General features: G+C 39.7%; 1 protein-coding gene across 1 annotated transcript in view; it reads left to right on the forward strand.

Annotated features, from left to right (window-relative positions):
• The window catches only part of spz6 (Spaetzle domain-containing protein 6), a 218,447-nt gene that overhangs the window by 98,298 nt on the left and 96,197 nt on the right, over nucleotides 1-23,952 (forward strand). Inside the window, exon 2 of the mRNA XM_067138688.2 lies at nucleotides 75-252. Coding sequence (XP_066994789.2) covers nucleotides 75-252 — 178 coding nt within the window. The remainder of the gene's footprint in view (nucleotides 1-74; nucleotides 253-23,952) is intronic.

Below are 23,952 nucleotides of genomic sequence, written 5' to 3' on the forward strand. Positions count from 1 at the left end.
AACGACCATCACGCCTGAATGAATGCTGGCACCTGTTTTGCAGGAATGTTAACAAAATGGTCTCCTTGTTCCAGACTCGAGTGTTAGTGCTCTGCACATTTCTCTCTATAACCAACGGTGTCACGAGGTGGCAGGACCAAGACATTCCTCTAGAACCACCTGAAGGATATTACGCCTTCATGGAATCTCCGAATGCAGAACCTCCCAAAGTCCGCAGACCACCCTATGTCCAGTCGAACAAGGAGTGTCCTGGTAAGTACTATTTTAATTAATATTGATTGAACTGGCCCACGACGGGCGATTTGCACGCAATGGCAGAGCAAATATGACTTAGGCCACTACCCCATAGCTGATACATCATCCGACGCAAAATCGGAAGGTTGTAGAGTTCGGATCGCACTGGTGTCCGTTTGGCCATTTCTGTTCTGTACGTAACATTTCTTCTGTATTGTGGTTTTCTCACTACTTTACAATACGAAACTGTATTAAAATATTCATGAAATAAAATATTCAATCGTCGGACTATGTGCTCACACTTAGTGCTTATGCATACAATTGTTGATGGGTGCCAGCTACAAATAAATGTAACGATAATAGAATGAGAATCTTGAATATCTCTACGGTGTGAGGTAATAAGCTTACTTTGTCAGCATAACATATAGGTTCTGGAAAAGGACATTGAAGTATGGCTTCCCAATTAAAATGTGAGGTTATCTAATTCTACAATTGAAATAAAACCATAAATTGTATTTGATACTAAACAAAACATATTCTTTAAATTGATAATTGAAATGGCAAGACTTGTTGCGATAATATAGATATGATATAAAATTCTGAAATTACAACTGAAAGAAACTAGGCATTACATATGAAATCTTGACCAGACATTTAAAAGTTGTACAAGAAATGTATCCCTCACTGGTTCACTTAATTGTACCTTGAACACTTTGAGTGTTATTACTACGTATTCCTGTGAATTGGTATCAGCTGTAGGTATCTCAAACCTAATTTGTTGATGTATCCTTTTAGTTTCACAAACGAGATATAGAATGGCTTGATATTATATTCACACTTCACGATCAACTTTCCAAGTAATTCACTGATAACTGTTAGTCTTCATTACGACGATTTAATATTCGGATGTCACCGAAATCGACCGAACAGATACACGAAACACACTCCATTTGGTCACTGACGATTACGTCAATGTTCGCCATCCGTCGCCTTCCAATTGACTTAATGGCAAGTCTCTCCATTCAACTCCTTCCAATCAACTCAACTCCCGAGATAGGACACAGCCCTTTATATAGACATAAGTTGTCCACACACGTCATTTCTAAAAGAGTATATGATGCAACTCCCACCCAGCTCCAAAGTATTACATTTAGTGATGAAATAGCCTCAGGCAAAGTAGAAACTCCCAGAAATTATCTCATAGTCTATTGCATACAATGACAGAGCGATGACTCAACAGTTACCGTAACAGTATTGCACTCTGCATAATTTTGATTCTAATATTCACACACATGTATGTATATATACAATCAATTAACAACAATGAGCAAGCGATAATTAATTAATACATAGCGAAATCAGATTATAGAATTGAATCAAACAATAATAATATTTACAATAATAATAATAAGAAAAACAATATACGGAACTTCTACAGAACATTCAGAGAAAAATTATCCAATTACCAGGCACCTAGTCTCTGTTTCAAACGTACAGATGGGACTTTGGAAACAAGTAATAAGGAAAATTGTGAACTAGCAAACCATTTCATGGACCTTTTAAACTGTGAATCTCCGAAACAACAATTCACCTATGAAAAACCAACACCTAATCCAGATTCAGAACCCCCACATTACTAGAAGTCAAACAAATAATCAGAGATTTAAAAGACAACAAAGCACCAGGAGAAGATGGAATAATCGCTGAAATGTTGAAAATTGGTGGTGAGAAACTGGCCCAGAGTATTCAAAAAATCTTACAGGACATCTGGATTTCTGAAGAAATTCCGGAGGATTGGAAATGTGCATTGATTCACCCACTTCACAAGAAAGGAGACAAATCAGATATTAATAACTACAGAGGAATTTCTCTCCTCTCACTCGTATATAAAATCTTCTCTAAAGCTCTACTTAATAGATTAGAGAAACAAACAGACCACCTGATCGGAGATTATCAGGCTGGATTCCGAAAAGGGAGATCCTGCGCAGAACAAATCCTAAACGTAAAAACCATACTACAGATTCGCAAAACCAAACAAACAGTAATCACCTTTGCTGACTTCAAAAAGGCGTGTGATTCCATAGATTGGCAGACCCTGCTCAACATACTAGAGGAATTTCAAGTCGACAGGAAAACGAGGGAATTGATTAAACAAACTCTGACCAACACAACATCAAAAGTTAAGTTCTTGGGAGAAATTTCTGAACCGTTCGAAATCAGAAGTGGTGTCCGACAGGGAGATGGACTATCCCCACTACTATTCAATTTAGTTTTGGAAAAAATGATTCGTGAATGGAGAAAAGAAACTAAAGGTATAAACATTGGCAGATTTCTTAAAGACAAAATTCACCTTGATTGCTTAGCTTTCGCAGATGACCTTGTGATCCTTTCGAACAACAGATAAGAAGCAATCCACTCCATAGAAAAATTGCATGAATTAGCTGCAAAAACCGGACTTCAAATTTCATTTGAAAAGACGCAGTTTATGGAAGGAACTAAATCAAGATTCGACAATCAACCATTAATCACCAAATGTGGAATAATTTCCCAAGTAGACAAATTCAAGTATCTAGGTGAAATTATTCAGCCAGCAGGGTTAAATCAGGAAGCTAACAAAGAAAGAACTGCTAAACACCAAAGGGCTTACAAAATCATATGGAACAGATACAACAAAAGATGTATATCAAAAAATGCAAAATTACGACACTACAATACAGTTATCAAACCAGAGGCACTTTATGCATCTGAAACACTGATCATTGGCGGCAGGTCACAGATGAAAAGCATTGAGAAACAAGAGAGGAAAATTCTCAGAAAAATCTTAGGACCATAGTTCGAAAATGGAATTTGGATGAAAAAGAAACCACACGAAATTTTTCAGTTCACAGAAAAAATCACAGATACCATCAGAAAGAGACGCCTAAAATTCTACGGACACCTACACAGAATGGATAACAACAGACTGACAAAGAAAATTCTAAATCTAGCTCTAAACCTGAAAATCCGCAACAAATGGTTAGCAGAAATTCATGAAGATCTACAAGAAATGGGTGTTGAGGACGAAACCATTCAAGATTGAATGAAATTTAGAAACTTAGTAAACAAACATAAATTTGCAGAGAAACCAACAAGAAAAAATACAGGCTGGACAGAAACACGCAGAAAGGAACACAGTGAAAAAATGAAGAGATATTGGGAAGAAAAGAAGAAGAAACATTGTGCAAAATAAGTTCAAACGCGCTCCACAGTTGGGCACAACGAATAAAAATAGTAATAATAATAATAATAATAATAATAATAATAATGATAATAATAATAATTGTACCGGGAGGTACACCTCAAATCCGCACATTCAAAATAAGCGCCTTAATGAACTCCTCTATCGACTAAAAGGTTAAACGGATACTATATAAAGTTGGAACTTTAATCAGAAGATGTAACCACTGAAGTATTAAGTAATTGTGTTATTGTGAAGTTTCCTAAACTGATTGGATTTCTCTTGGTTCTGTTTTTGCTGTACATCAAGAAGTTTGGACATTTTTCCACAGATGTCCCTACCAAACATCTATGGTCATGCACTCTGGTGCAAGGTAAAGGAAGTTGTTATTGAAAGAAATTTTGTGTTTATTGGTTTTCTCAACTTTCATTTGTTTTTTAATGTAATTCTAGGTTTACAACACTTCCTTCTCATTCCGCCAGTTTTGAATCTGGCCAATGATAATTTTTTGTAATTAATTTTCAGCCTATCACAGGCTTCTTCGGTTTGGAGTGTAATTTTTGGGTTCAGCCAATAAAAATGAGAGGGTGCGTCCGGATTACCCCGGAATCCTCTCGAACCTTCCATGAGGGTATATAAGTTGCGGCTTTCCAAGTTTCCTTGTCTCTTTTTTTTTTTTTTTTTTTTTTTTTTGCTAGTTGCTTTACGTCGCACCGACTCAGATAGGTCTTATGGCGACGATGGGACAGGAAATGGCTAGGAGTGGGAGGGAATCGGCCGTGGCCTTAATTAAGGTACAGCCCCAGCATTTGCCTGGTGTGAAAATGGGAAACCACGGAAAACCATTTTCATGGCTGCCGATAGTGGGGTTCGAACCTACTATCTCCCGAATACTGGACACTGCCTTGTCTCTTGATCGTCGTCCTTCTGAGTGTGTGTGGTAAGACAAGAGGCGGGGAGCCTCTTTCTTCGGCAGGCAGTACATCAGCCAGGTAATGGCCACCTAAAGTCTCTTGTTCTGTAGCTTCCTCCGCAGCCTTATCCGAGAGAAAGGTTCGAATTTTTAACTATGTAACAATTTTTTCTAAAATGTAATTTCTTTCACCTAATATAAAATTGTATAAGGTCATTAGCTGTAAATCGGGTATAGAGAGTTACCCTCTCGAGCTCCCCTTCATCTTGGAGGTGACTACGATTTCATAACTGTTTTCTTTCCTGTAATATATTAAATTTATTTCCATGCGAGCCACCTCAGTAGCTTGGGACTAGCCGTGTCTCATCGGGCCGAGGGCCCTGTCAGGTTTTTTAATATTTCATTACCTGGGAGCGTAAGTGTACGCCTCCATTCAGTTCGTATTCGGGCCATTTATTTAACCTGTTCGTTTTACGCAAAGGCCCAGTTGTTGGGGTACTAGATACCACTGTGTAATACTATTTCCATTTGTAAATCGTGCCTTGTGAGGCCAGAGAGTGTGAGATTTTGATGTAATGTTGCCTTGAGTGGGCTGTAAGAAATCGAGAGCATGTAAGCTTTTTTCAAGTTTTGTAATAGTGAGGGTGCCTCTTGGAAGGCTAAACATTGTAACTTCTGGTGCAAGTGCTCTTAAATCGGGATTTGTCCGTCCTGTCTAAACATTGAGATTTTGCAAGTTTTGTAAACTGAATCCGGTATCCCAGAATTTGTAAACTAAGGGCTGGAAGCCCCAAAGCTCTAAAATTCACTAATCTGGTTTTGTTTTCAAGTCTTGTTTAAGATTGCTAATTGTACCTGTCATATTGTTGTGTTCACTCAGTGAAAAAGAGTTGTTAAGTTTGATATTCTAAAAGAAATATAACCTTTTAAAGTTTTAATTCAATTCATGATATTGTAGTTAGACCCATTCAAGCCCGCAACTTCTTTCACCTCTCTGCGATCCACCAAAACTCGGTAACAAGTGGTAACAGAGCGTGGTTGAATGGGTCTAAATTAAGCCCCTTTTGGCGGCTAAACACTGGATCCGCGCCAAACTATAAGAATTATCTCGGTCGCTGGAAAGTTTTCTAAATTTGTAGGTTTTCTATCATCATGTCTGGCCCTCGCGAAGTCCTCGCTCCTGGGTACTTGTGCGCGGAGGAATTGATCTATGAGTTACTCATTAGAAAGGTTCATTCTGAAGGCACGGTTGTGGCAGATGTTGCCAAACTTAAGGAATCCCTAGAATTTCCCATTTGTATCACTATTTTGGGGAAAAAGGAAATTGTTGAGGCTCTGTCCACTATCACTGACAACACCACCGAGCTACCATCTGTAGTAAACTTTTTTTAAGTAAGCGATCCATCTGCTAACCAACTTAAGAGAGTACAGGATAGACTGTTCCATTTTTATAACAGGGCTAGGGACCTATTGTCTCTCAAATTAAAAGAAGATCATGCAAACGAGGCTAGTAATCTTGTTGAACACCTTTCAGAAATGTCAAATCGAGTTAGTCAATTGTTGACTGCGGCATCTGCTCCCAAAACCGAACAAGCCCCTTTAATCAATTTGCCTACTGAGGAGAATTCTTCCAAAGTTGCAGAAAATAGAAAATCTGTTGCCACTCAACAAACGTCTGCCCAATTGGATACTGAGTCTGGTCACTCTAAACAAATTCCACATTTCTTTTTGAACAATGCTGTGTTAGAGACATCTCAACCCTCTATGCCGTCACCAATTATGTCACCCGGTTTCAGTAGTTTGCCTCATAAATTGGCTATGTTGCTTAGGGGAATTTCTAAATTTTCAGTAAACTCCACTAATGATGTCATTTCATTTCTCAGGTTCTTAGTTGAATTTCAAGATCACGCTTTAGTCTTTTCCCTCTCTCATTCTCAAATTCTTCAGATCATGTATCCATATTCCGTAGGCGTCCTCTCGGACAAAATTGTTCAGGCCATTGCTTGATTGCTCATCCATAGAAGACTTCCACGCCCACCTTCTGGCAAATTTCATTCCGGCTAGAGCAATGCCATCTTTGGTCCAAAAGTTACATTTTAGAATACAGCGACTGGATGAAAATCTTGCCGATTACGTTCAAGACATTAAATTCTACACCAGCGTATTCGCACTCCACTTTTCAGAAGACCAACCAGTACAAACTATTGTCGAAGGCATCTCTCCGCCCTATAGATCTTACTTATATTTTGTGTCTCGTCCCCAAAATTTTGTAGAGTTAAAGAGGCTATGGCTCTTTCAGCCGAAGGAGTAAGGTATGCCGACACCTTACGAGTCGCTAAGGAGCCCCCTCCATCCTCTAATTGTTTTTAGCCTCCATCTCGCAGAACTTTCACCACCCGCAAATGCTATGATTGTGGGTCTACGGAACATTTGCGCAACAAGTGACCATTAATAAAATCGGGTGGGACAAAGAATGGAGCAAGGTCATCACAAGGTTGTTTCAAATGTGGCTCGTTAACCCACCTCGCCAAGAATTGCCCTAACGTCAATAGCACCTCCTCCTGTTCAACTTCTGGTGCAACCTCCGCGAACTCCAATAATAGGAAGTGACTAGTGTCATCGGCTGAGTCGGTATGTTCATCTTCCCAGGCTCAGCCCCTGTTGAACCGCGTAAAAGCTCTGGTAATGGTGAGGTTATTTACAATCTATCGTTTGAAGGCCCTAAATAATGCCTCAGAATTGCGGCGGAGACTCCCGCAACTGGTACTATTTCTTAAAATTGAAGTAAATAGTGAACCTCTCACTGCTGTATTAGACTCAGGGAGTGTGATTTCCATGATTTCGGCTGAATGGTATTCTACATTAAAAACTGTTTGTAAATTTCCTGACCTTTATTCGTCTTCTGTCAAATGCGTTTCGGCTAACTCGTCTCCATTAGAAATTTTAGGTTTCATCCTTGCTAAAATTCGTATTTCTAAATTCACCTGGAAAATAAAATTGTTTGTGGCTAAACACTTGTCTTGTCCTGCAATATTGGTAGCTGATTTCATGTCTTATACTGATCTGGTGCTCCACATTCAGAACAAGTCGTGCACCATCAAATTTGCTACTAATTGTAAAATTCCTTTGTTAGAGTGTAACTCTCCAGCATGTTCATCGGTTTTGCCTACCCAGGATGAGATGTTGTTAGACCTTAGACATCTACCTGAGGAGCAGGCTGAAAGTATTCATAAATTGTGTCAGTCGTTTTCTGGTGTATTTTCTGATACTCTTGGCGTTACTGACCTTAACAAATACTAGATTGAGGTTACGGATTCGGTCCCAGTTAGATTTCCGCCGTATAGACTGTCTCCACCTAAAATGAAGGCTCTTAAGGAGATCATCGATCAAATGCTAAAAGATGGTATTATTGGACCTTCTAAGTAGGCGTAGTCATCGCCCATTTTTCTGGAACCGAAACCCCAAGGTGGCTCCAGGCCTGTGGTTGACTATACGGCTTTAAATCGTAAGGTGGTGTTACAATCAGTGCCCCTTCCTGACCTTCACTCTTATTTCCCATGGTTTCGGAAAGCCAAGTTCTTTACCATCCTTGATTTTAATCAGGCGTACAACCAAATACCTCTAGCTGAAGAATCGAAACATCTAACAGCTTTTGCCACGGATTGGGACCTGTATGAGTACAACCGCGGACATCAAATTTGAATACTTGTATCACTATCTTGATGATGTTGTATTTTCGGAGACGTTTAAAGAACACCTTGATCATCTAAAGGAGGTACTCAATCGCCATCGTAAAGCCGGGTTGACTGTCAGATTATCCATGGTAGCCTTTGCTAAGCCTTCCATGTCGTTCTTAGGGCATATTGTGTCGCCCGATGGTGTTTCCATTGATCATTCTAGAACACAGGCCAGCCGGGATTTCAAACCCCCTAAGGACATCAAAGGTACTGCCCGGTTCATCGGCATGGTGAATTTCTTCAGAAAATTTATTCCTAACTTCGCTAACAGAGAGGCGCCCTTGAACTTACTCCGTAGGAAAGGCGTCAAATTTGAATGGGGGCTGTCTCAGCAAGCCGCCTTCGAAGATCTGAAATGAGCTCTGTGTAACGCCCCTATTCTTGCTATGACAGATTTCTCGAAGAAATATATTTTGCAAACCGACGCCTCGACATCGGCGGTTGCTGCTGTCCTTCTTCAGGAAACGGAACTTGGAAGGCGACCCATTTCGTATGCTGCTAGGACATTATCGGCTCAAGAGGCCAAATATTCCATCTCTGAACTTGAGGGTTTGGCAGTTGTGTTTGCACTAGAGAAGTTCCGCCTCTATCTGGAACATGTCAATTTCGACTTAGAAACAGATAACCAAGCTTTAAGTTGGGTCTTAGCTAGGCCTCGTCGTACTGGTCGTATAGCCCGCTGGGCCATCAGGTTTTCCGCTTTCCAATTTGATGTGAGGCATATTCGAGGATCTGAAAATGTTGTTGCGGATGGACTAAGCCGCATGTTTTCTCACGACGTGGAGACCACTGAACAGGAAGATAGTTTGTCTCTTCTCACGCCCATACCTTCGGGCATTAATGTCATTTTGACTGATGCCCCCATGCTGTTTCTGGATATTGAAACGTATCAACGTGAAGATCCAGTGCTGGCTCCTATTATGGAAACCCTTGCTTCTGGAGAACATGGCGTCCCTTATGTATTAAGAAACGGGGTTTTGTGTTACCCGTCTAGGCATGACCAAAAGATGAAGGTGCCTATGATCTTCAAGTAAAATCATGAGACCCCATTAGGCGGGCATTTAGGCATCTTCAAAACTCGAGAAAAGATCCCAGAATTGTTCATCTGGAAAGGTATTGACGGCGAAATCAGAGAAATGTTAAAAGCTTGTAAATCTTGCCATTAATGCTTTCACGGTTTGTACTTATAGACATGATAGTGTATAGGCTTTTGGGCTTATGCCGTGTCAAGAAAATAAGGTGAAATTCTTAACGTTTCGCAGAGAAATGTGCCCTGCGTCCTCAGAAGAAATCTCGACGTCCACGAGAAAGGCTTCTTAAACAATGACACTTTGAATTTCGGAATGTTATAATAGAAGTGGAAATGGTACGTTCATTCGCCACCAGATGGCCCCCAGGACGTGGCACAACGCTAGCGTTCGAAGCGAAAGCTGACTGAACCATCACAATCAGACTAAGCGGTTCACATATCGTGTTTGCATAACATATGGCGGGTATAAGACGTAGAGATAAGTCTGGAATGAAACATCTCGCGACGAGGAACGTTACGAATTTGGAAAACACCGAGACGAAATAACAGTAGTGAAGGGACAAGGAAGGGAACTACCTACGTAGATTCTTAATGGCTGGAAACCAGGTATTATTTAATTGATAGCCAGTATCCCTGCTGAAATTGTTAGGATTTCTACGTATTTCCACAGCTTCCCGTATAATCCTGGACCTGTAGTGTCTAGTGTGGGTAAGAGCTCGAGCATCTTGGAACATGACATCATGACCCGACGATAGAGCGTGCTCAGCTATTGCCGATTTGTCAGGTTGGTTGAGACGAATATTACGTTCATGTTCTTTGATGCGGGTACCAATGGACCGGCATGTTTGGCCGATGTATACTTTACCACACGTACAGGGAATTTCGTATACCCCATGATGTAAAAGTGGGGGCAATTTGTCCTTGGTGTTAATCAGACTGTGAGCAATTTTAGTGGCGGTGCCAAACATGGTTTTTATATTGTGTTTGCGGAGGACCTTGGCAATTCGATCTGTGGTGTTGTTCTTCCTTCCGTGAGCTTTGCTTGTTCATTTCTCTGGGATGTAGGGCTCTATGAATCCGCAAATCGCTGTAACCATTGCCATTGAGCGCGACTTTGAGCGTGTCCATCTCCATCTGGATATGTGATGGCTCACAAATTCGTCTCGCCCTCTTGGCGAGCGTCGTGAGAATGCCTTGTTTTTGTGCTGGATGGTGGTGAAAATCTGCATGAAGATAGCGATTTGTGTGGGTAGGCTTATGATAGACGGTATGTCCTAAGGAGCCGTCCGGTTTCTTTTTTACTAGATCATCCAAGAAAGGAAGGCATCCGTCCGACTCCACCTCCATAATGAATTTTATAGACGGATGTTGCTGATTTAGGTGGTTTAGAAATAGATGAAGTTTCTCAGGACCTTCTGTCCAGACCACAAATGCATCGTCAACATACTTCCACTATCAGTCTAGCTTAAGCCAGTAAGTTGAACAGACATGTCGTGTGGCGTGCGCCTGTTGAGTGGAGTGGAGTAGGAGTGGGGAAGCGGTTGGGTCAAGTGGACGGCATGGAGATAGAGAGAATGAACTGGATATACGTAGAAGTTACGAGGAAAGTGGTAAAAGAGGTAGTACAGGAGTTATGTCCGTTTGAGCAATTAAAAGAGATGCTTCAGGAGCAAGTCCAGGAGCACGAAAATACGAGACAGTGGATCCAGGATTACATGAAAAATACGAAGGCAAGGATGGAAGACAGCGAGAAAGAACTGGTGACACTAAGGGAGAAAATAAAAAATATGGAAGAGGAGCTGGTAAACCTGAAGAAAGAAATAGCAGTCTGCAGACAGGAGCGTAAGAAGAGATCCATATTTATTTACGGGGTGGAGGAAGAAAAGGCAGAATCTAAAGTGGATATTATTTACAAAGTGATAGATGTCATAAAAAATAAAATGAAAATTAATTTCAGTGAGGTCGATATAGACAATGTGGAGAGAGTTGGCAAGGTGAGAGGGCACAGGCCCATAAAAGTGTCGCTGCTATCTTCATTGATGGCAGATATAGTGACAAGGAACGCTGGTAATCTACGGTGTGAGAAAATTGGAGTTAAGAGGGATTTCGGAAGAGAGTATGAATTTCAAAATTCTTAAGAAGCATTTAGTAAAAGCAAAAATTCAGGGCTTGAGAGCGTATATGAGTGGCCAGATACTTGTGGTGAGCGACAGGAATTGGACCCGAAAGTGGACAGTATCGAAACTGAAATTAATGGATGAGAGTTTGAGGCAAGAAGAAACTAGCAGGGCTAAGAGTTCGAGGCAGGAAGAAACTAGCAGGGCTGGTGTGCATATTATCAAGGTAGGAGCTCCGAGCAGAAGAGATTCCTGGGAAGCGATCGTAAAAAGAGCTGAGGAAAGAGTAAATACAAGAAGGATGGAAGAAGTTAGGAAATTGATGGACGAACTAGTGACGGAGGTCAGCGTTAGAGAAGAAAGCAGGATCCAGGAAGAGAAGATGGAAAATCGTGGTTTGAGGGAGGAAGCAGAAGTAAGAAGTGCCGTCGCTAAAGGGAGAAGCTTGAGTTTGAAGGAACTATGGGGTAAAAAGGGGAAAATGGAAGAAGGAGTAATCACGAGAAGCAAAAAGGCAAGTAACAGTAGTAAGTAACCTGGTTTGCATGTGTTATGAAATAGATGTCGGTAAGGGGCGATGTTTAGTATAAGTGAATGAGGTGACAAAGTTGACGTTTAGTAGTGTGACGTATGGTAGTATATTCAAGTGATGGTGTCTGAATATGTGGCATGGAATTGAAGGGAATGATTGTGGAGTTCGATGGATGATAAGAGAGGTAGAGAAGTGAAGGTGTCTTTATGTGTATTGAGATCGTATTGGTGAGCGATTTATTAGTTAATAATAAGAGGTAGATCTATCAGTCATTAATACATCACTTTGGGAGTGGCGACCCCATCGTAATAATAGCCTATATATGATTCATTCATCACAACCCTGACCCGGTCAAAGACTGGAAAACAAGTTGTAGGTTTTCATTTTCAATAAGAGGTAGATATGTAATGATGTTTAGATGTTGGATCAGAGTTTAGATGGATGGATGATAAGAGAGGTATCGAAGTTGAGATGGTATTTACTGAAGTAATGGTTTCGGTATGTGTAGTGTAATTGTTATGAGTTTGGAGATATAAAGGGGGTTGATGGATGGATGGATGAAAAGAGAGGTAGCGAAGTTTAAATGGTATTAGTGATATGGTTAGATTCATGTGATGGTGTTTGCATGTGTATTGTATGATGGATGAAGGTTAAGAGAGGTAGCGAGGTGATACGGTGTTTTTAAGTGTATTGTAATTGTATGATATTTATTCAAGTGATGGTGTTTTTAGGTATAAGATGGGTGGATTGTGGAGTTTGATGGATGGATGATAAGAGAGGTAGCGATGATGGTTGGATGATAAGAGAGGTAGTTAAGTATGAAAGGTGATGATGATGGATGGATGATAAGAGAGGGAACGAAGTTTAAATGGTATTGGTGATAAGAGGGGTAGCGAAGTTCAGATGGTATTTATTTAAGTGAAGGTGTCTTAATGCATACTATAATTGTAAAGTAAATGAGGACTGGAACTGAGGACCTTCTTAGAGGCAGCCCTATCCAGGGAGTGGCGCCCCTGCCTATGTGAGTCCCAGAGCACACTGGCCTAGTGTGCAGCATCTGGTAAGGGTCCCTTGCCAGGGTTACGGTGAAGACCTCAGCGGCAGCTATGGTGGAGAAGATAGCCTTCGGTACAGCATAGATGGCAGAAGAGGTAACCTAATTCTCCAGGGCTAAATGGACATCTCCTGTTGGAGGGCAGCAGCTCCAACAGTACCGTGTAGTAGCACATAAAGGAGGACGTCATTAGTGGTATTACACTGGATGTGAGAAGCGCAGTTGTAACAGCCTCCACGGTTCTCACACTGCGGCACAGAAAGCAAACGGAAGTCCTACTGAGCTATCGTTCCAAATCTTTCAATATGATTATGGTTACAGATACTAAAGAAACGGCCCTTAGTCCGATGCACCCCTTAGGTGGGGAGAGGGTGCTAAGAATCCCCCCGAGGTCAAGTAGTGATAAGTTTCAAATTTATCACAAAAGAATAAGAATCGCCACATGGAATGTGTGGAGTCTATATATGGCTGGGAAACTTCCAGACGTTGAATCAGAAATGCAACGCATTGAAATCATGATTTTGGGCCTTAGTGAAGTTCGATGGCCTGGGCAGGAACACAACAAACTAATCATGGAGTTCTGTATTAATCTGGTGGTAACGATCATCAACATCAATATGGAGTGGCTGTGCTCCTCTCGTCTGATCTGATGAAGTCTGTCATTGATTTCATTCCCTTTGGAAAACGTGTCATGTTTCTTAAACTGCAAACTTCCCACCGTCCCATGAATATTATCCAGGCTTATGCTGCAACCGGCGATAAGGAAGACGAATTAGTCGAAGAATTCTATTCCATTCTAGAGGAGGCAATGTCCCTTACAAAGAAAGGGGATGTAACTCTTGTCCTCATTGATTTAAATGCTAAGTCAGGTCTCGGTGCAGAGGATGAAATTGTTGGTCAATATGGCCTTGGTGAGAGAAAAACCGGAGGTGATCGTCTAGTTCAGTTTTGTTCAGAACAACAGCTCTCTGTTATTAATAACTTTTTCAAGCTATATCCCCGACGCTTGTATACATCGACATCTCCTGCAGATTGTGAAGGTCATATTGTCAGGAATCAGATAGACTTCATTCTCATCAAAAGTCATCTGAAAAGATACGTGGAAGCTGTCAAAACCTACCCTGGGGCGGATGTTAACAGCGACCATAATCCCGTCGTCATAGACTTAACACTTCATCATTTCGACAAGAACATACGCTCTGACAGACCTAAGCGCATCAATACAAAGAGCATTGACAACCCCGCATTTCGAGCTCAAACTACCTTGAAGCTCGAAGAACATATGAGAGCAATAAACAACTTGGAAACAGAGGATATTGAATCACAATGGACTACACTTAAGAACACACTCACTGATAATCAAGAGAATGACATAGGACATTCGAACAGTTAAAAAAACAGCCATGGATGACAGAAGATATTCTACAGCTTATAGACCAAAGACGGAAAGTGAAAAATGTAAGTAAAGTCCAGTACCAAGAACTAAAGAGGACAGTGAGAAGGAAGTGTAGGGAAGCAAAAGAACTATGGCTCATGGAGAGATGCAGAGAAATAGAACTTCTCCAAGAGAAACATGACTTGTTTAATCTCCACAAGAAGATCAAGGAACTTGCAGGGAAATATCACAGGCCATGTAAAGCTATACTGAGAGGGATGCCAGTGACACCATTTTGGTAGGAGTCGAAGACAAGTTGAAGTGTTAGAAATAATATGTTGAAAAACTATTTAGCGATGTAAGGCCAGACAAACCACCTTTTATTGGCGAAGGCAGTGAAACAAGTCCAAATATAACCAAAGAGGAAGTACTGTATGCAATCAAACTCCAGAAGAATGGAAAAGCTGTAGGTCCGGACAAGATTCATGCAGAAACTCTTAAACTCGTAGCTGAAGGCCATGGCAGAGGACTACAGCTGCTAACTACATTATTCAGTGCTATATATAAATCTGGTAGAATTCCATCTGACTGGCTAAGACCTACTTTTGTCACCATACCTAAAAAGGCTAGTGCATCACATTGTGATGAATATCGTATGATCAGCCTAATGTCCCATGTGCTAAAGGTATTTCTGCGTATCACCCACACTCGAATATACCTCAAATGCGAACGCCAAGTCGGACATACTCAGTTTGGCTTTAGGAATGAACTGGGTACTCGCGAGGCTCTTTTTTCCTTTAATGTTTTGACCCAGAGATGCCTAGATATGAATGTAGATATGAACGCTTGCTCCATCGACTACCGAAAAGATGTCGATTGCGCATCTCATGCAAAACTTGTTGAGATTTTACAATCTACTAGCGTAGATGTTGGTGATCTTCATATCATTACCCATTTGTACTGGAATCAAGCGGCAGAGGTCAAAATAGAAGGAACTACTATTGAGGACATAGCTATGCGACGAGGTGTTCGCCAGGGATGTGTCTTGTCCCCACTCCTTTTCAACATCTACTCCGAAGCTGCGTTCGGAGAGACTATGGGAGATGTTAATCTAGGTATCAAGATCAATAGCTATGTCATTAATAACATCCGATTTACTGATGACACGATTGTGTTAGCCAGCAACCCTAGTGATCTTCAAATCTTCAAATCATTATAAACAACATCGTGAGGACCAGTCAAACCTATGGTTTATCTTTGAATATTAACAAGACCAAGCTGATTGTATTCTCGAAAACACCAAAACAGGCCTCCCTTTACATCAACAACAACATCGTCCAACAAGTATCTTCCATGAAATATCTTGGAACTCTAGTGAACCAGCATTGTGATCCAGGACTGGACAAGCAAAAAAATATTTTCAATACCATGAGGACCTTATTCACCAGCTGAGAACTCAATCTCCAGCTCAGAGTTCGAATGCTACGTTGTTATGTCTTTCCTGTCCTTCTGTATGGTTTCGAAGGATGGACGCTCAGCCCTTTATTGGAGAAGCGGATTGAACCTTTTGAAATGTACTTATACAGAAGAATACTCCGAATATCTTGGGTAGAAAAGAAGACAAATGAAGACGTCCTCAGCATCTTGAACAAGAAGAAGGAGCTTCTCATAACCATCAAGGAGCGTAAGCTCAGTTACCTCGGCCACATCGTGAGAGGTGAACGATATGAACTTATCCGACTGATCATTCAAGGGAAGATTGATGGGAAAAGATCTGTGGGAAGACAGAGAAATTCCTGGCTGAAAGACTTGCGGCGGTGGTATGGACACACGTCGATAGAAATCTTCCGTGCTGCCGTTTCGCGTGTAATCATAATCAATTGGATCGCCCACCTTCAGAAGGAGACGGTGCCATAAGAAGAAGAAAATATATCTAAGAAAGAGTTACCGTTTTTGTAGAGAATTATTTGAAAAGTGCATTCACTCTCATTTTTGAACTTATCCACTTGCTTTTTACAATTCCAGTGAATTCAGCAACCAATGAGGGGCACTTTCCCTGCTTGTGGTTATTAAAAATATACAGCCAGAATACGATCCCCAAGGAAAGGTTAACCTCATTGGCTTTCTGGCTATCCAGAGGAGTATTGATGCTGCCATTCCAAAATTAATTAAACACTTTTCTTAAAATCGAAAGAGAGGTCTTCATTTTGTGTAAAAATAGGATGTGATCAGATTATGTAAAATCAAAGAACAAAAGTTTTTGTCCATTTTGTCTGCTTGATTTTTGCTTTTACGTACTAGAACAGGCCAAATAACAATTACACTTGAATGAGGTCTACTTTTTAATTCTGCGTGAACGTTCTTTACTTAACCCGTTCATTCCGGCGTAGCGAGTATGGTGGCATGACCCTCTGGTTGCGAGGAGTGAGTGACTCACCAAGCCTGCTGTACGGTCTCGCTCCGCTCTCCCGTCCGCATACAGTTTGTAATGGGAAGAGAAAATAGGAAGAGGTTAAATGTATTTCATTTTTAATGCTGAACTCCACCTGCAGCCACCTAGTGAGAAAAGTGTCCTTTAGTCTCCTCGCACAGAAGAGTTATGATACTCATGTTAAAAACAGCTGAAAGAAACCTAACATGCTAGCATTGTCCACCAAACTTTTCAGTCCGGAATTAGCTGTGTCACAATAATATTTCTTTGGATACAGGTTCTCAGTGGTTCAGGCACCTGGTCTTCATCCTCAGCATCATCATCTTCAGTCGAAGTAGGCCAACCTTTTAGACGACGAAGCTGTAATTCAAGTAGAAAACGTGCCTGAAGTAGAAGGTCTGATTGAAGTCGTTCCGTCACCAGATCAAGTGATAAATCACTATCATCATCATTTCATTCAAACTCACAACCCAATATGAAGACAAGAGTTTCCTCTGTCATCAGATCTTTCACAATCTAAAAGCAACTGGAAGCTAATCGAGAAGTTCAAGCACGTCAGCACAGGGGAGTAACTAGGCGCCAAGTGAGTATCATACCGGTTACTCCTGTCATCTGGTGATCATAGACTCCTAAGTCAGTCACGAGAAACCTCCACGGCCAAACTTCCTCAGCAGTCTATCGTAGCAAAATGGAAAACAGCCAAAAGTCACGTGACTTCTACCTAGTCGACCGGCTGTGAGGCACGGCTCCAGCATGACTGCTACAGCAGTCCACCGGGTGTGAAACACAGCTTACTAGACTAGTCGACAGGATTGAAAGGGTTAACAGAGGTTTGGTTACTAAATTAAAGTGATTAACATAGAATATTAAAGGAAAGATAGATCATATTAGCAGTAACGTTTTGGTCGCAAACTGCCTTTGAAAGGGAAGACCCATGGACCCCCAATCAAATGCTAAAAGTATGCCTATGGTAAAAGGAGAAGGAGATATTCTTAGAATGTTTCCTTCTTGAAAAATCTTCAACAGATTTTATCAAATCAATTTCTTTTACATACATACATACATACATACATACATACATACATACATACATACATACATACATACATACATACATACATACATACATACATACATACTGTGACCTTTCACGTATTTCTCAATTCAAGGTTCTTAATGTTGGGTTACGCCTCAGCTGGTGTCATGCGGTGATACATGAGTCTCCACTCAAGGGTACGTGCAAGTTCGACGAGTTGGGTCACAGATCTTACAATTGGGTGTCAGAATATTTTAAAAAACTTTGTATCTTACGGTGAATTAATATCGGTACAGTTGATGTGAAGAAATGATTATTACTAATTATCCTAAATTAGATTATTATCCTAACAATCCTTATACTACGACAAATGAGAACATTGAAAATATTTCTTTTATGGAAGGATTTTCCGTTTAATGACTAAGAAAATAAGCTTGAAATGACAACTACATAGTAATTAAATTGAAAAGCAACACAAATGAACATGGGAAAGACTTAATGTTTCGTTAATTAGGAAAATAAGATGCCTAACTTTCCACTCTTGTTAATATACTTTCGTACATTGGTAATATCATCAATTAAAAATCGAAAATAAAAGAAACAAATATCTCAGCGCTGAAGGCTTAAGGTGAATAAAGTTTATCGTCCATCACATATTCTTAAACAAGTAACTAGGAATTGCTAAATCATTCGCATCGCAGAACTATCCCTACTAAAATATGTCTCAACATTCCGTTATTTCTTATTCAAATCATTGCATTGACTGTTGAGAAAAGTCTACTTGACAACTTGAACACACCGGTAAGTTAGATTCATAATCATCGCACAGGCAAGAAAATGTTCGAATGGCATAAGATTATACCATAATGCAACATTCAACAACATTGTACAGGTGAAAGATAAGCTCAATCCCACTTGGACCTTCACCAACATCTGCACCTAGATAATGGACATCAAAGAAATATTGCAACATCTACAATGATTTTCTAACTACGTTGATTCTGCATCTCTGGAGTCCTCTGCGAAGTTCAGCCTGTCTCCACGAATTTGAAGAAAAAAATAAAAATAAAACGAACACAGGCTTGACAACGAACTCGTCACTTACAACAACTATCAGTGAAATTTCACGAAGTCTAAATTCGCGCAGAACAGTACTTAACACAAAACAAGATTACACCATGAAAAGAAACATATATTATACACAATCACAAAATATCAATGGCTGTATTTCATCTCGTAGAATCCGCTACTTGTGCGAGCAGCCGTTCCGTCTTTGTGCAATCGAGGTTCGACCTGGAGACTATGTTCGTCTCCATCAAGGATCCTGCAATCAATCCCTAATTTAACCTAATCATGTGAACACTGTCATACAAAAGAAACATCTGTATACCTGTATTATTACCATATCTGTTGGTTTGGCAGCTATTTTCACCATCATTATTCTATCATCGACAAGATATGTGTTTAGCACGTTGTTTGCCCAATTTTTTCCTAATATTACAGCTACTCCATACTGCCTTCGTGGTTCATGGCTTACGGCATATGTGGTAATTACAGAACTCTACTGTCTTTATTTCTCAAAGGAAAGGCATACTGTTAGCCCGACCAACTTCTTCGCTTGTGCATGGACCTACCTTCACAAGTTTCTCCCCTCCTCGGTCGTAAATTACGGCTGTCATTCTTTCCACTGTCTGGAAGCTGAAGACACCATCCAACCTGCTTATTCTAGGTCATTGTGTCTTTAAAATTTCATTCATTTGAAACTGGCGCAATCTCATTCATTGCTCAAGCCAGCTCACACACTTTCAATATCTGATAATTATTTCTTAAATTCAACCGTTAACTCACATCAAATTCTCTCATATCTCTGGAGGTCTGGGATTCAATTCGTATCTTCTCTCCCTCCTAATATTTACCACATGTCCGCCAACCACGGCAATGTTCCGTACTCTCTGCCTACTGAGGCGAGATTTTGTACCTGTCACATTAACTTGTACTTGAAATATAGCGGTATAAAATCACCGATCAAATTACATAAAATAAAAAATTGATAACAATAATAATAGTAATAATATTAATAATAGTAATAATAATTATTATTATTTAAATTATTAAATCTTGCCAAAACACTGAAACAGACATTTCTAAATGTAACCTCACTAGTGTGGGGAGGACGGGCGTTCGAACCTCTGCACAGCATTTCTCGAACATCTTCAATTACAGCCAAAAATTATACACTAGCATGCAAAAAAGCTACTGTTTCTACTTTAACGAACTTAGTGCTGTAACTATTCCACATTTATTTCTGTACGGGCACATGTTAATGATCCTGTCACCTGCTAATCCCTGCTCGTCTTATGCAGTCACGCAGATGAGATCTACGACATTAACCTGCACAATTTTCTACTTATTTTCCCCCCTCAACTCCTTGTCAGCACTCATAAAAAAGTATGGCATGCACATGCAGGCACTAAAAGGGGTCCCAAACTCTATACATCTTTCCTAGTTCACTCCCTTCCCATATCTATTTAAATAAATCAAACTAAAGAATGGGTCATCCGACCACTCCGAGATAATTAACCTATCAATTACATCATCATTAACCCTATATTTATATTAACTCTATTTACAAGGGGAAATACTAACATTGGAAGAAGGATAGCTCAATACTCAACAGTTTTGGTGCATCTCGGCCCACCCGACCTTCCGGGGGCCTGCCATTGGTGCTCACTCCATGTCGTTGGCTCGAACAGACCTGATTTCTAGAAGTCCCATGGCAATGCTGGAGTAATTCATCTTCCTGGTAAACAGATCACTGAAATTATATTTGCACAACCTTGCACACTTGTTGATCACACGACACCATCAAACTTCCCCTCTATCGTTCTATGACCGATACAAGTTGCGTGATGCTAATTATGATAAATACCTCAGCTAGTCTATTCCACTTAAATTAGGTGAGTTGAACATTCACGATCTCCTCATTCCCAAGTCTATCGCCTCCTACTTCCGTGATATAAATCAACCGTCCTTCTCCTAATTTTCTGTCTAGATCGTTCAGATCCTGCACTTATCACTCCCCGTTACTTAGAGTGATAATTTGATCCTGAAAATCCTGTTCTCAATTTTACATGGATTTATTTTTATAGTACTTCGTCACACGACTTCTGCTTTTCTTTTGAAACAGAGTTTCCCAAATCCCAGAATTATACTCCTCGAAAAATGATCTCCCTCACTGCTACAGAGATCAACCTCGCGATGAGCGTTCTCCGTCCGGAGTTTGATCCCCACGGCGTACTCAACTTTACACAGTCACAACCTACCACATGATTCCATGTATTTAGAGTTTACCTCGCGATGATGTCGTAAAATATCTTTGTCATACAGTTACATTTCCTACCATCACTGCACACTATAATAGCTTCTCTCATTCGTATTCCTTTCCTGAGCCCAAACTGATCATCATCTAGATTCTGCTCAATTTTCATTTTGATTCTGTTTTTTAATATGCATGTGAATATTTTTGCTGCATGTGAAACAAGGCTTAGTATTCTGTATTTGGAGCATTCTGTTGAATCTCCTTTTTTGTGCAGAAGTACTGCTTTGCTTTCTACAAAATCCTCTGGCATATCTCCATTTTCATAGCAGTACCTGGTGATTTTGAAGAGTTCATCCTTCAGTTTTTTCCACAGTTTCTTCACAGTTCAGCAGGCAGTTTGTTTGGTCCAGGAGCCTTTTTCTTTTTCAGCTGTACCAGTGCTGTTTCGAATTCACTTCTCATTATGGGAAGACCTAGTTCATCTTGTGAAACCTGATCTTGTTTTATGATCTACTCATCTACATTGTCAATTTCTTCTCCATTATATAGATCCTCCAAATACTCTTTCCATCTCTTCAGTACCTCCTCAGCTTCTATTTACAGATTTCCTTCCTTATCTTTTATTACACTGGATTTCATTTTAGCCTTGAATTGCGTTCTTTTTACTTGATTGTATGCTCTGTCAGCATTTCCGATTTTCATATCATGTTCTATGCTTTTACAAATGTCATCCATCCATCTTTCTTTCGCCTCTCAGCACTTCGGTGTAACTAAGTTTTTTAGTTTCTTATAGTTCATCATTCCTTCTGGAGTATTTTTCCGGTGTTCTTTTCCTGAATGAGATTTAGTATTTCTTCAGTCATCTATTTCTTCCTGGGTTCAAGCATCTTTTTTCCTAGCACTTCATCTGCTGCCGTTGTAAGTGAAGCTTTGACAGCGTCCCAATCTGTTTCGTTACAGTTGTTGTACATGATTGTGTCTGTCTTTTCTTCGAATGCTACTTGTGTTAATGGATCATTTAACTTTTCTAGATTCCATTTCTTGCTTCTTGGTTTCCTTAACTTCTTCAGCCTAATTCGACACTTTGCTAAACTGGGATATTGTTGCTGTCGATGTCTAAGCCAGGATAGCTATGAGATGACATTACCTGATTTCTGTACATTCTCTTAACTAGAATGTAGTCAATTTGGTATCTGTTATTATCTCCGAAATCCTTCCGTGTGTAACATCTTCTATTAGGCATGTAAAATACAGTGTTCATTATGATCATGTCTTGTTATTCACAGAAGTCCATCATACATTCTCCTCTATCATTTGTTCGTCCTAGACCGAACCTGCCAGCAAATTTTCTAGTAATATTACTGCCAACCACAGCATTGAAGTCTCCCATTATGATTGTGTTATCTTTGTCATTGTTTAGTTTAATTATATCTTCTATTTTATTATACATTTCCTCAACTTCATCGTCGTCATGTCCAGTAGTTGGGAAGTATACCTGTATAATTACCATATCTGTTGGTTTTGCAGCTATTTTCACCATCATTATTCTATCATCGACAAGATATGTGTTTAGCACGTTGTTTGCCCACTTCTTTCCTAATATTACAGCTACTCCATACTGCCCACCATTTTCATTTCCACTGTCCACAATTAATTATTTATTTATTTATTTATTTATTTATTTATTTATTTATTTATTTATTTATTTATTTATTTATTTATTTATTTATTTATTTATTTATTTGGGAAACCAAAACAGAAAGAAGCTGAATTACAGTGTTCTGCAATGGAAAATATATTTATAACGGGTTAGCACAACAAAAAAATAAATGAAAAATCATCTAAACACAAAAGTAGTGGAAGAAAATTAAAAACAATGAAAGTAATTGTAGAGACACAACAATTAACAATAAAACATAAAGGTGAAAGGAAATTACGAGGAAATTTAAAGACTGAAAGTAAAACAAAGTGAAGAACTTTTAGCTGGGCACAATAAGTAACAGTACGATAGGGGGAACAGCAAAGAGAGGAGGAAAAAGTAATATGAATGAAATGAGCTGCGTTAATTTAAGGAAGAACCGATTAAATGAGGCATACAAAGATAAAAATGTCCAAGTTCCTGTCAGAAGAAAAAAGAAGGAGTGTTGGAATGCAGAAAAATAAATTTCTTTGAACAATGGACAGGCTGGAATATGGAATATGAAGGAGTGAATTTATCCTGGTTTAGCGAGTTGGAACCTGTAAGAAAAAGAAAGATGCTGGTTCAGGAGAATGAAAAAACCATTAACAGTTATATAAGAAATCCCTTCCAATAGTTGAGCACTGCACCACCTTGCGAGACTAGTAATAAGGTCTAATATTCAACTATTACAAGAGTATAAACAGAAATTAATGATAAATGGTTCTACATGTACTCTTCCCTTTTAAAGTGTGATTTGTGATGTGATGAAGGAGCATGCCATTCTGTGTTTCAGGTATAATCTGTGTGTTTCTATGTTTATAATATTATTGAATTAGCTTTCACAGAGTAAACTTACAAATTAATTAGGTTAAAACTGAAATGGCTTCCATTATAACAAATCATTGTAGAGGAACTGACCAGTTGTACAAGTGGGGTAAAACCTAAGACCAATACACACATGCTGATATCCTGAGCAAACCATTGTAGACAAAAATGCGTGCAATTGGACTAGACAAAAGAGTGACTGAGTGGGTGGCTCCATTTCTAGAAAATAGAACTCAGAGAATTAGAGTAGGTGAAGCTTTATCTGTCCCTGTAATATTTAAGAGGGGAATTCCTCAAGGCAGTATTATTGGACCTTTATGTTTTCTTATATATATCAATGATATGTCTAAAGAAGATACGGCTTTTCGCAGATGATGTTATTCTGTACAAAGTAATAAATAAGTTACAAGATTGTGAGCAACTGCAAAATGACCTCGGTAATGTTCTGAGA

Source organism: Anabrus simplex, chromosome 1 (assembly GCF_040414725.1).
Source record: "Anabrus simplex isolate iqAnaSimp1 chromosome 1, ASM4041472v1, whole genome shotgun sequence".
In the NCBI taxonomy this organism is placed as follows: domain Eukaryota; kingdom Metazoa; phylum Arthropoda; class Insecta; order Orthoptera; family Tettigoniidae; genus Anabrus; species Anabrus simplex.